The sequence below is a fragment of the Cervus elaphus genome, chromosome 6 (genome assembly GCF_910594005.1).
Source record: "Cervus elaphus chromosome 6, mCerEla1.1, whole genome shotgun sequence".
Taxonomy (NCBI): Eukaryota; Metazoa; Chordata; class Mammalia; order Artiodactyla; family Cervidae; genus Cervus; species Cervus elaphus.
The window spans coordinates 36,043,996-36,061,193 of record NC_057820.1 but is presented as its reverse complement, the minus strand read 5'-3'; the positions used below and the strand labels follow the sequence as shown (position 1 = coordinate 36,061,193).

At 34.1% G+C, this 17,198-nt stretch overlaps 1 protein-coding gene across 1 annotated transcript in view; it reads right to left on the bottom strand.

Moving 5' to 3' along the window:
- Positions 1 to 206: 206 nt before the first annotated feature.
- The window catches only part of TECRL (trans-2,3-enoyl-CoA reductase like), a 140,672-nt gene continuing 123,680 nt past the window's right edge, over positions 207 to 17,198 (bottom strand). The window contains exons 9-12 of the mRNA XM_043906645.1: positions 14,506 to 14,563; positions 3,502 to 3,587; positions 2,913 to 2,958; positions 207 to 1,837 (exon numbers count right to left, since the gene is read on the bottom strand). Of these exons, the coding sequence (XP_043762580.1) occupies positions 1,710 to 1,837; positions 2,913 to 2,958; positions 3,502 to 3,587; positions 14,506 to 14,563 (318 nt within the window). The 3' untranslated portion in view covers positions 207 to 1,709. The remainder of the gene's footprint in view (positions 1,838 to 2,912; positions 2,959 to 3,501; positions 3,588 to 14,505; positions 14,564 to 17,198) is intronic.

Sequence of the window (17,198 nt, the reverse complement as noted above, 5' to 3'; positions counted from 1 at the left end):
TCCTTGCAGTCGAATGGACTCTCAAGAGTCTTCTCCGACATACATACATACATACAAACATACTTTATTTAAAGTAGAGATGAGTCATATTTCTCTTTCTCTGTTGAAAGCATAGAACTTTTCACTTGCTAATATCTTCATAATCTTTACATTGACATAAAAATCACAATTATTGAAAATATACTCACAAGAATTTGAGAATTTGAGAATGTAGTTGCATTTATAAGAGGAAAGTAATCATACATTTGGAAATACAGTAGCATACTTGGAAAAGAATATTACAGTAAATAAGTGTGGTTTCATTCTCTTTTGCTGAATGAATATTAGTGAATCAAAATATGCTGTCATATTCTTTTCAGATATTTTAATAAGGTGCACTTGGAAGTGGTAAAGCTTTTGAATAGATGATTTTGTTATTTCTTGAATAGTTGGTCACATATCTTAATAAGAAATGATTCATGTCAATGTATGGCAAAAACCACTACAATATTGTAAAGTAATTAGCCTCCAACTAACAAAAATAATTGGGAAAAATAAATAAATAGATAAAAATAAAAAGCAAAATAAAATAAAATAAAAATTGCTTCCTTAAAAAAAAAAAAACTACAAAATGCATTTAGACCTACCTTTACCAAGGATATTTTGTCAAATATCTAAATATCTAAGAGCTTTCATAATAATATTTTGATATATGTATGTCTATGTATGCATCTATTTAGATACATTTATATCCAATAACTGGAAAGACTCTAGAAATTAACCAATGTAGAGAGACCCAATTTAAATATGAGTAAAGATTTCTTTTAAACTTTTAACAAATATGTATTTAATTTTTATAATAGAATTCATCTCTTTGTCAAAGTATATATGTATATTTACACTCACAATCTTATACTTAATACACTGGATTTGAGAATACATAGAAATTTAAAAATGTGAAAATAAAAGAAAATATCTTTTCACTCTTAATCTCAATGTTCTAATGCACACTTTCCTCATCATCACATATTGTCCATTTGGAATATATCTATTTCTATATTCACATACAAACATGATCTATATGTAAACATAAATATATATATGTCAATATAGTTTATTCAAATGTTTAATAAGTAATGTCTAGAAAATATTTTAGTTGTTGTATTTCCAGAATGATATACAATGTGTATTATGAATAACTAAGATGCATGGCTAATTACAAGTATTTAACTTTTAATATAGGTAAAATTGAACTACTGACATAATAGTTTCAAGACATCTGAAATTTCCCAGTAACATATTGAACTCTCTGTTCAATTACTCTCAAAATAATATGTAAAATTCAAGTGTTTGAAATATTGCAGATCCACTTTATAGAACTCAAATATTTTAAATTGTCTTAAGCCAATAGTATTATGAAAGATTTAATGAATTAAGAACATCTCATTCAAAGATCTGTCCCTTGCAAACACACAGGATGCTATTTCAGTTAGCCATATTTATAATTTCAACTTTTCATTTGCCTCATTTATTACTCTAAATTCAGCTAAATTACTATATTGATATAATACATAAATTTATATATATTTGCCCTTGTATATTCTTATATAAGCAAAAATACTATTTTATGTGAATTTCTGGAACATAATAGACAATTACCCTTGGTCAAATTTCATTCAGTGAGTTAATATACAGCTTTTCTGTATGTGAGATAAGATCACTTATTTTTCTTACAGTATAAATGGAATCATTGCTGTTTTCCTATGCATATAAGAATTGAATTTCTTCAGATAAATCTTATGTTTCTTTTGTGCCCACAGAGACATCTGGATACTCATCAGAAGTGTAAAAATCCCAACTAGAAGAAAAACATAAATAATTATTGTTTCTTTTTTTTTAAATTGACATAACAAGTTATGTTTGAAAGAAAATAGCTTTTAAAATATTTCAAGTGTTGTATAGTTCTTTATCAATTTTCCTTATTTATATTGCCTAGCATCATATACATCCAATTAATATTGCATGGTTGAATAAACATAAATATACAGAAATTGAAATAATTCTATATTTTTTACACCCCACTGCCACATAATACTTCCAAAGAAGAAATTATTAAAATCCCTTTGATTTTTTTCAATAATAGTTGTTCATATGTGTGTAAAACACTTCTTCTACACACATATATACATATAAGATAAATCACATAAATTCTAATCCACATTTTTGTACAGTGGAACAAGAATGAATGAAATGGAAATAATATACATCCCTTCTAATAAGAGCAGTTTATTACCATTTAACTTATTTGTGTTTTAAAATGACCAGCATTCAAGATGACACATTCATGCCCCCACTCTTCCCTTCACAGATGGATGTGAACACTTGAAGAAATAGTATGTACAAGTCTGTGGGCACACACGAGAGAGTTTAAAGTGAAGTGTGTTATTACCACTTCCTTTTAACAGAAACTTGTTGCTTAATAAATATATCTGGACTACATTTTCCAGTTTGGATTAACCACAGTTGGGCCTCCTTGGTGGCTCAGTCAGTAAAGAATCTGCCTACAGTGTGGGAGTCCTGGGTTTGATCCCTGGGTTGGGATGATCCCCTGGAGAAGGAAATGGCAACCTGCTCCAGTGTTCTTGCCTGGAGAATCCCATGGACAGAGGAGCCTGGGGGCTACAGTCCATGGGGCTGCAAGACAGTCGCACACACGGAGCGACTAAGCACAAGCATGCAAACACAATTATACAGACATTCGTAGTAAATAATGTTTCAACATAATGTTATACTGATAAAAAATCCAAAATAAAAATACAGGCAAAAAAATCCCGTTGCAAACATGCCTAATTTCAGTATTACAGCAGTTTGTTCTCAGAAACCACTCCCCTAAAGGTGTACCTACTTCAATCGATAGTAAAACTAGGTCTTACCTGGCAATGTTTGCGTCATGATTGTGAAACTAATCCATGATCCAATCTGTTAGATTAAAACATAAATTAACAAATATTGAAGTCAATCTAGAAATTTGTTTACTTGTGAACAATTAAATAGGCATTGATTAGGTATTTTAAAAGCTTAAAACAGTGGAAAATTTTAAGTAGAAATATATTTCCCAAAGTTATAATTTCATTGTTAAATATGATAGTGATTAAAAAACTCTTAAAACAGTATCATATTCCTAAGAAAACTAAAGACATTATTCCAGAATTTTTTATAAAATCCAGAGGCTTCTCAAGACATTTAATGTGATGTTTATAAAATTTTCTTTAAATATAGACAGATATATGCACAAATACTGTTTATTCTGCAGGGAAAATTGTGAGTGAAATATTCTAGTTCCTGTGCTTATAACTTAAATTGAAATCTGTATCATCATCTGTATCTCTGTCTATGCCTGTATCTACAGACTAAACATACACACATATCATGCATAATCTATAATACATGTAAGTATATAAACATATGTAGTTCATATATTATCAAATAAAGTTCAGTTATCTGCATGGATATATAACATACCTCATAGGTGTAGTTAGGACATGAAACCAGGAAAAACATCCACGTAAAGGGGTTATAATTTGGACTTGGAAAACAGGCATTATTTCCTTTTAAAAAGAAGAGTACAAAGTCAATGATGTTTCATACTGCAAATATAATCATATATTTATTATATAGTTCTAAATTCCCTACAATAACTATGTATCATATGAAATCTCATCATATATTTATAGAAACCTGTTTTACAAATTATTCAAAGGAGACTCAGTTTCAAATGTCATAAATTTTGACTCAAAAAAATACTTATCATTTTCTGACAATGTCTACAGCTATGTTGCAGTAAAATTATAGGATGTCACCACAATAATCAATTCCTTAAGTTTTAAAATTAAACAATATATAAACATTATTTTGTTTATCATAATAGTTTAGCAGTATTGCCTACTGAGATTCAGAGTATATTTTAATACTGCTAATGTGTTAATACTGCTAATGTGTTTTAACAATTGCTTGCCTCTTATTTTCTTTTAGTGTCAAAGCATATATTTTTTGTTTGAGATTATTAAATACCTGAAAACTCTTTCTGTTAAATTAGTGATGATCCAGAGGGGATTTCATAAGTATGTCATTTATATTAGAAAATATGAAAATCTCTCATAAGAGGATTACAGTGAATATCAGAATAGTTCATATTCAAAAATACCACACAAATTATTTCTGCTCAGTAATCAGGATTGTTATTTACAACTCTCATTATACTTAGCATATTGTCCTTTATTTCAGTTACTTTTTGCCTTTCAAATTTTTCAAGAAATATTTTGTATAACAAATTCATAATGATTTCAAGTTGAACTTTGAGCTGTGACATTTGTAGAAGTAAATGTGAATTATAAAATTATTGTGTATTCATAGCAAAACTTAATTAGATAACAGATCAAATAATCTCTTTTATTTAAATTTAAAAGTCTTAATGAAATGTCAATATGCTGTTTTCAAAGCTGTAGGGATTGTTGAACTATCAAAGTGAAAAATATATGTGCAAATTTCATGCATTGCTTATTTCAAGATAAGGATAGATATATATGCCACTTAGTAGAACAGATTCTCTTGGTAACATTTATGTAAACACTTTTGTGTAACATTCATATATTTATCAAAAGAAAGATGATTGAGGAACCTATCCATGCTAACTGACTTTCAGAGGCAGAATGTGAACACAAGGTAATTTGGGTTAAAGCCAGTTTATGACCGTTCAGTTCCTGGAGGTAGTGGAATGATCAGGGTCCACAAATACTATTTCTTCCAGATGTGGTTTGTAGAGTAGATAACCAATGTGTCTTGTGACACAGAAAAATACGTGTATATAGATATTTTCTTCAGTGTGTTAGTTGCTATTAATATGTAAGTTTAGATGTTAGCAATCTAATACTTGCATTCCTATGATATGTTTCTCAGTGTATAGTTTATAACTAATCTTTTATTATATTAAAAGTCTGAAGATTTTTTTTTTACATTACACTGCTGCAGCTACCCAGATTCTTCTCCAGGTATAAAGGGTTTATTCCACAGCTATGGGAATAAACTGCTGGCAGGAGACCTTTAACTTTCAGCATCACCTATGAAGATAACATGGCTGAAGGGAGCAAACTCATGCAAGGTCACACTCACTTTTTGGTTTACCCTTAATCCATTATTGGATCAATGTGGCAAATTGATGCCTTAATTCAAAACAACATTGCTTGTTCAGCCCAGCTTTAGAAGGCCCCTAGGTTCATCTGATACTCTCACTGAAACTGTGTTACTCTCGATTTCCTACCCAGACATGATTTCTTTCTTCCCATCTATCAAATCACTCTAACACAACTCCTGAATGCAAATCTCTATTTCAGTGTCTATATCACAGAAAACTGAACCCACAGTATTTGCCACAAGGAATGGCCCCAAAAGCAGATACTGGGGTGGCATTTAAGAGTTGAATGACCTGCCGACCAGCCTGCGCTGAGCGCTCCATTGTTGCTGGCAGGGGCCAAACAAAGAACTGCTGTTACAAGGTAGCCTTTCAAACATAAAGCCTTTTATCTGTGGTCTACTGGTATTTTATGCTGTTGAAAAGGATTGCTTTATTTGCTCCAGTAGAATTTAGTGGTGACGCTACCAATGTTCTTGGTAAAGATAGCTAAAACTGAAATGGATAATTAGCACTTAAAAGCCAACTGTGAAAACTGGAAGGCCTCCTTGGTAGTATATTGGGTTGGCCAAAAAGTTCATTTGGATTTTCTATAAGGTGTTATGGAAAACAGACTTATTAACTTTTTGGCCAACCCAATATGAAGATGCTCTAATCTGCAATGAGAGAAACGAAGAGTAAGTGAAGACCAGCCTGAGGACTTCATTGCAAGAGTAATCAAGCACCAAAGAACATACAACTCTAATTCAAACCAGATCTGTTAAGCTAGGTCATCATTCATAGAATATTAGGCTGTGCAGATTTTCATGAACTACCTGAGCTTTTAGAAGTACACTGCTCTTCCCTGTTCAAAATTAGCACACTCCCTTAGAGGAGCTAGTGATCCTATCTATAATGCATCTGACTACAAATCAGAAAAATCAACACACTCCTTTCCTTAAAATTAATACAGAGGCTACTAAATTGCAATAAAATCCCTATCGTCTTCGTACCCTGTCTTAACCTGTATGCTATAGCTAGTGTGAGAATACCAAATAACCTACCAGAGGTTATTGTGACCAAAAAAGGGAAGAAAAAGGTTATTCCCCAAGGGAGCTACAGAATCCAACCAGCGTGAACTGGCACATAATAGGAGAATATAGCTGTAATTGGATTCTGTTGATGCTGGATAACAGAGAAAGTGAAGTCACTCAGTCATGTCCAACTCTTTGAGACCCCATGGACTGTAGCCTACCAGACTCCTCCGTCGATGGGGTTTTCCAGGCAAGAATACTGGAGTGGGTTGCCATTTTGTTCTCTAGGAGATCTTCCTGACCCAGGATTGAACCTGGGTCTACTGCAGTGTAGGAGGCAAAATATAAAAATGGATAAGGGGTTTCTGTTATTGGAACACTCTTACGGGATATAGGAGTTCAGTTCAGTTGCTCAGTAGTATCCAACTCTTTGCGACCCCATGGACTGCAACACGCCAGGCTTCCCTGTCCATCACCAGCTCCTGGAACCTACTCAAACTCATGTCCATTGAGTTTGTGATGCCATCCAACCATCTCATCCCATGTCATACCCTTATCCTCCCACCATCAATGTTTCGCAGCATCAGGGTCTTTTTAAATGAGTCAATTCTTTGCATCAGGTGGCCAAAGCTTTGGAGTTTCAGCTTCCGCATCAGTCCTTCCAATGAATATTCAGGATTTATGTCCTTTAGGATGGACTGATTGAATCTCCTTGCTGTACAAGGCACTCTCAAGAGTCTTCTCTAATACTACAGTTCAAAAGCATCAATTCTTCAGCACTCAGTTTTCTTTATAGTCTAACTCTCACATCCATACATGACTACTGGAAAAAACATAGCTTTGACTAGACAGACCTTTGTTGGCAAAGTAATGTCTCTGCTTTTTAATATGCTGTGTTGATCATAGCTTTTCTTTCAAGGAGTTAATGTTCAGTTAAGCTAGTAAAAATGCATTAACATACACCTGAAGGCATGAACAAAGCTACAGTCCTCAGTAAACGAGGGGAAAAAAGTGTGATCTCACTGGCAAACAGAAAAAGGTGTTAAATTGCTTAGAAAAGTGGAGGTCCTGGGGTAGATAGTCTAAATAAGGTCAAAAGGGAAGGTCCGTTTCCATGGGAGGAAAAAAAAATGTTCCCCATTTTTCATATTCCCATAGTATTCCCCATGCTTCATTGGAAAACCTAGAGGACACACCATTCTCCAAAGCTATAAGAAATGTGTTACTGCAAGGGCATCACCATTACTAAGATCAAGGTCAGCTCTCTGACATCCCAGACTGAATATAAGTGATGTCGTCTTAGAATGGAATAACTTGTAGTAACTGGGATTAAATGATTCTTCCCTGTCTCCCAAATCAAATCCATTTCTATTTGTGGCACTTGTTATAAGTCAAAATGAGTGGGAAGTTCAGAAGTTACTTGATCCACAGAAAGCGAGGCTGGATATAAGAACACCGTGTTCCAAAATGTTAGAATTGATGGATACCCCAAAATGAATTTCTGAATTTAGACAAAATAAATTTGAGATGAATAATCCAGAAACATGGGAAAGCTAGTTCAATGCAAAATTCCCTATTTCTTGCCCAGGTTTTAGACTTAAACCAGTTAGAAGACACTAAACTCATTGATGAAAGAACAGTTTGGGACCCCAAGGAGAAAGATTGTAATATGGAAACAACTGTACATACATAAGGATTCTCATAATCATTCATTAAAAGAACTTCATAAATGATGTACTGGCACCTGTTCATGGAACTGTGTACTAGTGAGAATAGACTATCTCTACATTTTAAAGACTGCTACAAGCTCAATATTCAGAAAAATAAGATCATGGCATCCGTCCCCATCACTTCACGGCAAATAGATGGGGAAACAGTGGAAACAGTGGCTGACTTTATTTTTCTGGGTTCCAAAAATCACTGCAGATGGTGATTGCAGCCATGAAATTAAAAGATGCTTACTCCTTGGAAAGAAAGTTGTGACCAACTTAGCATATTAAAAAGCAGAGACATAAAAAAATTAAAAATAAATAGCAGAGACATTACTTTGTCAACAAAGATCTCTCCATCAAGGCTACGGTTTTTCCAGTGGTCATATATGGATGTGAGAGTTGGACTATAAAGAAAGCTGAGCAGAGAAGAATTGGTGCTTTTGAACTGTGGTGTTGGAGAAGACTCTTGAGAGTCCCTTGGACTGCAAGGAGATCCAACCAGTTCATCCTAAAGGAAATCAGTCCTGGGTGTTCATTGGAAGGACTGATGTTGAAGCTGAAACTCCAGTGTTTTGGCCACCTGATGCGAAAAACTAACTCATTTGGAAAGACCCTGATTCTGAGAAAGATTGAGGACAGGAGGAGAAGGGGACAACAGAGGATGAGATGGTTTGATGGCATCGCTGTCTTAATGGACATGGGTTTGGGTAAACTCTGGGAGTTGGTGATGGACAGGGAGGCCCTGCGTGCTGCGATTCATGGGGTCGCAAAGAGTCGGACATGACAGAGCAACTGAACTGACAACCTGGTGGCTCAGTGGTGTATAGTCTGCCTGCCTTTGCAGGAGATATGGGCTTCATCCCTGGGTTGGAAAACTTCTCTAGAGAAGGAAATGGTGACCACTTCAGTATTCTTCCCTGGGGAATCCCATAGACAGGGGTCTGGTGGGCTACCGTACGTAGGTTGCAAAGAATCGGACATGACTTAGTGGCTAAACAGCAACAGTGACAACAATCTTAGTCTACTTCATAGGGCTCATTTGCCAGGCACCGAATGCATAATTGGGATATGCATACTTTGCAGCTTGTATAACCACATTGTTCATTGATTTCTTGGGCTTTAGGGCAAGAGCTATGGCCATGGGGAAAACCAAGTCGAAGCGTCTGCAGTTGCACTCATTCTTTGGTAAATATAAACAATCCGCATCCCAGTGAATGATTAGTGCTACACTAGAGATCCAAATATGGTTGTATGATATTCTTCATTATATCATCATTTAATTCACTTCCCCAAACTCTGCGGGAGCCAGATGTATTTTGGAGGGTGACAGTGGAGAACTGCAGACTTACCACATATTATCCACCATTGCAATTGATGCATGCATGCACAGTAGCTAAGTCCTATTACTGCCAGGTCATTTTCTCCCCTTGGTTCTTGTGTCCTCATATCAAAGAATTAGACTGACACACTAGTTACAGCTCAAGCAGGCAGGATTTATTAAGCAGGCAGTATTCTCTGGAGGTTCTTGTCTCATCATAGCAAAGAGTTGTAAGACACACTAGTTAGAACTCAAACAGGCAAGATTTGTTAAGAAGGAGGCATGCTGTACACTCTCAAGACAGGAGAGTGGACCAACTCCTGTAGAAGTGTTCTCAACTCATTTCGGCTTCCCTTTTTATACTTTTTGTCTCTTCCCCTTGGTGGTTCCTGGGGCTTGACTGGCTATTCCCCAAGCAAATTAGGGCTTGTACTGGTGACCAGTCAGGGAAGGGAAAGTAAATAGAGTGTATGTTCAAGGCCAATTTGGGAAGGAAGCCTGTTTGGGTGTGTTTTCATGCCTAAGGTTCTCACTGTGGCTGTGATTTTTCTCGGGCTTTTTCTCTTTCTTTCTTTGTCCATTCCATGTTTTTTTTTTTTTTTTTTTTCTCCTTTCTTTGTTACTTTCAAGGACTTTTTAAACTGCTGCTTCTTCTGAGTGCCATTTGGAACTCTTTTTTTCTACTCTAACTACCTAATACTACTAAAGTAGATTAACCCAGCCTTGGGTCTATGGATATAGATGCTGAATTTTTTTAAAAAAATCTGTTTTTCCATCTCTATTAGAAAGGAAGGTGAGAATACTTTACTTTCCTTTAAAATTAGCAATAGCACAGAATTTCAGTTTTTTTTTTTTTCCTAGAATTATTATTCTTACCCTTTGCCATAAAACAGACCAAAGAAAGTTCAGGCTGGTTGGGTATCTCACTGAAAATCACTGTATCAATAACATTATGCTATTCATACTGAATGAGTAAGTGGCTAGTATGTTGGTGGCCTTTTTAAGACATGTGTGGTCCACAGAAAGCATGGGGGTTCCTAATAAACACTACAAAGATTTAGGGGTCAAATGATTGAGGGGCATCCTCTCCAAAGCAGACAAAATATAATGCAGCTTGTACCTCCTATCATTAAGAAGGAAGCAAACTGTCTTACAGGCCTTTTCCAGTTTGGCAGGTAGCATATTACACACCAAGTAAATCTTCGAACTGTACACCATGGAGCACAAAAGCTATGAAAATTTAGTAGGTTTCCAGGCAGAAAATCGCAGCAGTTTCAAGTTTTAGTGTAAGCACTCCTGCCCTTGGACTTGTAATCAGACAGATTCTACATATTAAACTTATCAGTGATGGAAAAAGTTAAGGTGTGGAACTTATATATAACCTGCTGTTATATAATGAGGTACAAAGATGATATTTTGCCTCTAGTATTTGGACATCTCATGATATTCCCTCCACCCAAGGACAAGGGCCATATCCATGTCCTGATAAGCTCCCTTCAGGTGAGTGCCCACATCATGCCATAGATAATCCTTGAAATGTTAATTGTGCCAGTTGGTGATGGAGAGAATCTCGAAGTTTGTGAAGAATAAAACTGGTGCAAATCAGTCGTTAGATGAAGGCCATGTGCAGCAGTGAAAGTTGTGTAAATTTCCCACTGATATCTCTCTTTTAAACACAGATGTACAGAACAGACTTTGGGACTCTGTGGGAGAAGGCAAGGGTGGGATGTTTCGAGAGAACAGCATCGAAACATGTATATTATCTAGGGTGTAACAGATCACCAGCCCTGGTTGGATGCATGAGACAAGTGCTCTGGCCTGGTGCACTGGAAAGACCCAGAGGGATCAGGTGGAGAGGGAGGTGGGGAGTGGGGATCAGGATGGGGAATCCATGTAAATACATGGCTGATTCATGTCAATGTATGACAAAACCCACTACAATATTGTAAAGTAATTAGCCTCCAACTAATAAAAATAAATGGAAAAAAAAATTTCTACTGGTAGCAGAAAGCTTTTGAGCAGTATACCGTCTGAAAGGATGGCCTTGACAAAAGAGAGCTGCCTTATCCAAGATAATTTCCTCATTCTCAGGGAACCCCAAATCCAATCTATATTTTTTCTAGTCATTCCAACTTAGGCTAATTCAGAAGGATTGCCCTAGTTTCAGATAACCCAAAAAAAGGCTGAGACCATCCTTGAGATAGCTTCCCAGCTCAGTTTCCTACTTGGCATAAGTTCTCTGTCTTTTTTTTTTTTTTTTATTCAGCACTCTGTAATAAGATTTCGAACGCTTGTTCTATATGAAATTGTTGTTTCCTGGGGAACATATTTTGTAGATCTTGCTTAAACAGTCAGTAAAAGATAGTCACTGCCCATTATTCATGCCTACAGCATATCTAAGATATAGAGATATTAGTATAAATTCCAATGAATGCTTAAGTGGGGAAATAAAAATCTGGAAGCAACAGAGACTCAATTAGAGCTGACACAGGAACGGAGAGTTGGATAAAAATTTTATGTAAGGAGAAAGAATGCAGTGTGTGTGTGTGTGTAGATGTCTATATTTCATGATCAGAAGAGGTCTTACTCTCAGAAAAGGTCTGAGACTTGATATTATTGGAACACTAAATATAGAGAAAGAACATGCAATGACTTGAGAGTAATGAGTCCAGAGGTTCTCATCTTAGAAGACACTGCTTCCAAGAAAGGAGATAATGCTTGAAGGATTAGAGGGGAAAGAAAGAAGGAAACATTTCCAGGAATTAAGAAATTTAGAAAACAAAAGAGTATATAATCAAAAGACACAATGAAACATCCCATGTCCTCCAGAGCACACTTTATCCTTTAGAGACTTCACTTCATCACCACATCTCTGAAAACATTTGTTATTTCTGTTCAAGGACAATCCATACACTTAAAATGAACATAATTTGATCAATAAAGCTTTTATGTGAATAAAATATAAAGCAAGCATTTTTCCCAAGTGATTAAAAGAATCCTCCCCAAAATAAAAGAGAAACATTTTAACATACTGAAGCATTTGCAGATAACAGAGAATGTAACTGTGATGAAATCCCAGAACTCAAAAAAGATATGTTTAAAACAGGAAGGAAAAAGAGTTTATTGTTCTCAAGAATTAAATTGTAGAAAAAGAAAAAAAAACAAAAAAGTTAGTAATATGGGTGGAACATATTTCAGTTTGCCTAAGGGTGGAATGATCAATAGAATAGGGGGTATTTAGTAGATGAACAAAAACATTAAAAAAAAAAATGAACAAAAAGCTAAACGTTGAAAGTGATAGAAATATACAATAGAAGCACATGTAACATGTTCAACCTACCATCTTCTCACCATCCACAATGTAACAAATCAAATTTTAAACTATAATGCAAGAATAATAATACAAGAAACCTTTCTAGAACTTAAACAAGATCATGAGTCAACCGTGTAAAAGATTACATGATGTCTCTGGGAAAACTGGGCTTCCCTGGTGGCTCAGATGGTGCAGAATCTGCCTGCAATGTGGGAGGACCATGTTTTATCCCTAGGATGGGAAGATTCCTTTGGAGAAAGAAATAAATGGCTACTTGCTCCACTATACCTTCTTGGAGAATTTCATGGACAAAGGAACCTGATGGGCTACACTCCATGAGATCATAAAGAGTCAGACATGATCTGGAATTATAAGCTCTAAGACACATCCTACGAAATTCTGTACAAAATTAATAGACTTTAGTGATAAAGAAAAGTGTTCTGAGTCTTAAGGAAAAAGACCAAGCCAGTTAACCAAGGAGAGATTACATTTGCTTCTGACTTGGCAACAGCGACATACAAAGCAAGTTCAAGAGTGGAGTAAAGACACACACACACAAGTCTTTCTCACATGAACATTTTCAGAGTTTGAGAATGTGATGGTTTAAAATTTTCAAATAATGACAGCATATTCCAGGTGAAGAAACTTGAGCAAGTCACCTTGTTAGAGGCTCAGAGTAAAGAATAAAATTTTTTATATTCATAGGCTTGTCAGTGTCAATATTTTTATAAAATTGCATTGTAATCTGCTTCTATGCTAAAAAAAAAATCAGACCATCAGAAGTTTTTCATTTGGACTTCACATACTTCCAAAGAGAAACCAGTAGAACTATGTATTTGGGTCAGATGAAAATAGTATTTAAACTCTTTGTTAAATGTAGGCTTTACTTCAATACAAATGCAGACAACAAACCACAATAGTATTTGTATTATTATGTTAATTTTTTTCTGCAAGAGAAGGTACAGAAAGTTTCAAATCATATTCAGTTGTTTTATATATCCAAATGTATAATTTGCTGTCATCAACTCAAGCAAAAAGTTAAAGTTATTAAAATGTGTGAATATTATAATAAAAGTTATGTTATTATATACTATATTATACTTTTTAATATGTTCATATATAGTCTAATATAAATTTACTTTGTAATTTTATGTATTATGTGAAAAAATATTCTGGAACATATTCATATATCTACTTCTCCAGCCTGCTAGAAACTTTCAAGAAAATGTTAAGAATTTCAGGTCAATGTTAAAACAAACTTGAAGACACAAACACACTTGCAACTAGATAATAAAAACATGAAATCCAAAAGTTGACCACAGCTATTTGAAATTGCAATTAAAGTATGTACACTGTAAAATAAGTCATTGAGCTATAATTGAGCCTGAATGAGAGTATTGATTTACCAAAAATACCTTTAAATTATATAGACACTCTGTGTGTTCACTCAGTCACGTCCAACTGTTTATGACCCCCGTGGACTCTAGCCCACCTGGTTCCTCTGTCCATGGAACTTTTTAGGCATTGTAAATATTTTCAAATCTTTTAGCAAAGTACTAAATTCAATGATCTCTCAGGTATTGCTATTCTACTGCCACTGAACTTGTCAAAGAAGATTCACTTTTACTGAAAAAGCTTATGAACTTTTTTTCAATCCTGTTGGATTGTAACAGATGTTGTTCAAACCAGATTAAGATTGAAAGTTAAGCTAGGAAATTTGGATAATCATCAATGGATTTCACACTTATCTACATCTTAATCATTTTTTTTAATATGCTTAAAGAAAGTGTGTGTGTGTGTACATGTACACTTCATTTTAGAGAAACCATAATTAGGGACTATAATTTAGTTCAAATATTTTGAAAAATTAGACATAATAGAACAAGAATTGGGGAACACAAACCTTAAGTATTTCTAACCATTGTTTTAAAAAAGAATAATTAGCATAATTCACTTTGGAGAAGATTAAAAAAGTGACTAACCTGTGTGATTGGGATGAGCCAGCACTACATTGATGAAATGATTTCCAGCTTCACAAATCTGTAAAACATTTCAACATTTGGTGTGATACACTTGGGTCTCTTTTAAGAACATATTTCTAAATATGCAAATATCCATGTAATATATTCCAAGGACCCAAAAGTATACTATAAGTGTAAGAAGAAGAGATTTTGTATTATAACAGTGAAAGAAGCTGTTGTAGACATATGTAGAATCAAAGGAATGAGTCACATTGAAGTAGAGATTTTGAGGATATCCTCAGCCCTATTTGATAGCTATGTTCAGATTGCCTCGTTAATCAGGTCCTGTTGATTATCTACTCTTTATTTGATACAATGGGTAAAATTTTACAGCATCAATAGACAGGTTTTATCACCGAAGATAGATTTGGCATAGGTTTATGTATTCCAGGGTAGTAGTATGGTTCCCAGCTGGTCTCAGCTCAGTTTAGAAAACCGAGTATAAGCAATACTGCTGCACACAGGCACTTGTGTGTCTGTCAGCTGACCCTTTAGTCATGGACACTTCACTAGTTGTCCCTGTTTAGCACGCTACTATGACCTGCTAAGAAGTTTAACTTTTAATGTCTCCTGGGTTAAAGCTGTTTGAATTTGCAACATGTTTCCTCTGAAGATAATCCCTTTGTCTGTCATATACATTTGACATAATTTAATGCAAAGTATGTATTCAGGATATAAGTATTATGTTATTTATAGAAGGTTGTGTTATCCAAAATTTCTGTTGTTTAGAGTATCCAACTTTTCATATTAATGTACCCCATAAATTGCACACTCTTTTAACTCAGTGGCTTTAATGCTAAAATCTTTTGCAATATATCTTATTATTTTTTTCTTTTCAACAATTTCTGGATGCATTTCTTCACATATACTAATAGTCCTATAGATTTTATTTTTGAGCTGACTTTAACATTGAATAACTGGCATATAATTCTACTCTGTAAATTTTAGGAAAGAAATAGATTGAAAGTGAAAATAAGACTCCATTTATCATCACCTAGAACTGTTGTACAAAAAGTCATTTGGAATAATCAACTTCAATAGATTAATTCTCATAGAAGATAATATTCACAAATATATCAAATGTATTAACATATTTGAAGAGTTAGAGAATCATGATTGTTAGCAATCATATTTGTGCATAAAATAATTGTAGAAGAGACTTCTAGTTTTTTTTTTTACCACTAGAAAGACAAAGCTAAAAATTGAATTTTCAGATTATTATTTTATATTTGAAATGATTTAAATGTGAATGTGATTAAGCTTGTAGGCTTTTTGCTAGATGGACCTGTGTTTGAAACCTAAGTTCTTTGTTTTTCATTGTTAGAGATTAAATGATTTAGATTTATTCTACATTGATCTCATTTTTCTAAGTTTCTGGGTCACACAGTTTCAGCATTACAAAACATAATTACCAAATTTAATGTTATATTTGTCTAAGTTTTAGGTAGACTACTAGAGCAGCCTTGTAGCACAAGGCCATAACTTGTCTTTGGGCGTCTTTATTCCACCAACCACCATGACCACCCCCAAATATATAACATACAAAAACAAGAAATATGAGAGAAGAGAATTTTAAAACTGGTAAATAAACCACATTTTTTATTTTGTTATCTACTAGTGAAATGTTAGTATTCATTCTATGGGAAAAATATATTCTATGGGAAAAATCAACTCTATATGCTTAAAGATGACTAGTTTACCATTAATTTAGCAACTCTACTGGAATAAAGAACAGTTGTAATATTCGTGATTTTTACCTTAAGCACTGGTTTTCAAAGTCTAGGCAATGAGTGACTCCAGTACATATAGGTGGCAATGCTAATAGATTGAAATAAAAGTATTTGATTTAATTTCTTCTTGGATCAGTGCTAAGATCAGGAAATCCAGTCAGTGCTATAAAACTCAGTATATAGTTTTATCACAGATTAAAATTTCAGGGAACATTAACTTTGAAACACTGCAATATTTCTCAGCATGATTCACACATTTCTCCTGAGTTGATTCTTCCCTAAATTAAATATCTTCATTTGGCGTATTATATGTTAACACAACAGCTTCATAAATATTAGAGCTTGTGGGAGCTGCTAATAGTAGATTTGATTTAACAGTCCTTAAATTATAAATTATTGTAGATAATAAAATATGTGAATACTATCTACTTTGAGCCATTTGTGGCTCCTATGTAGCACATATTATGAAGGAAGTTGTAGAGAATCATAAATAGTAAGGAAACACTGTCCAGATATATTTACAGAAGTTATATCCAAATATTATATCCAAAAGAAGCATGATTTTCTTCACTATAGTAATATAACAAATAAATATGAAAATATTTCTGTCATGTTGCTCATATACAAATTGATAGTTTGCAACAATTTTACTTTTTTTTTCAAAAAGTTTAATATAACTAAAAATAAGTTTATATATTTTAAACAACTTACAGAAAGAGAGATAAGCAACTCACAGATATTACCAGAATTACTGTAGTTGTGAAGAACAAGATGGCCTAGATTTTAAAATTGTACAACAGTCTGAATATACTTAATACTACTGAACTGTACACTAAAAATAGTTAAGATAGCTAATCTTATGCAATTGTTTTTTTACCACAATTAAAAGAAGTCACTTGGTAGAGTGTTCTGAGTGAGAAAGAA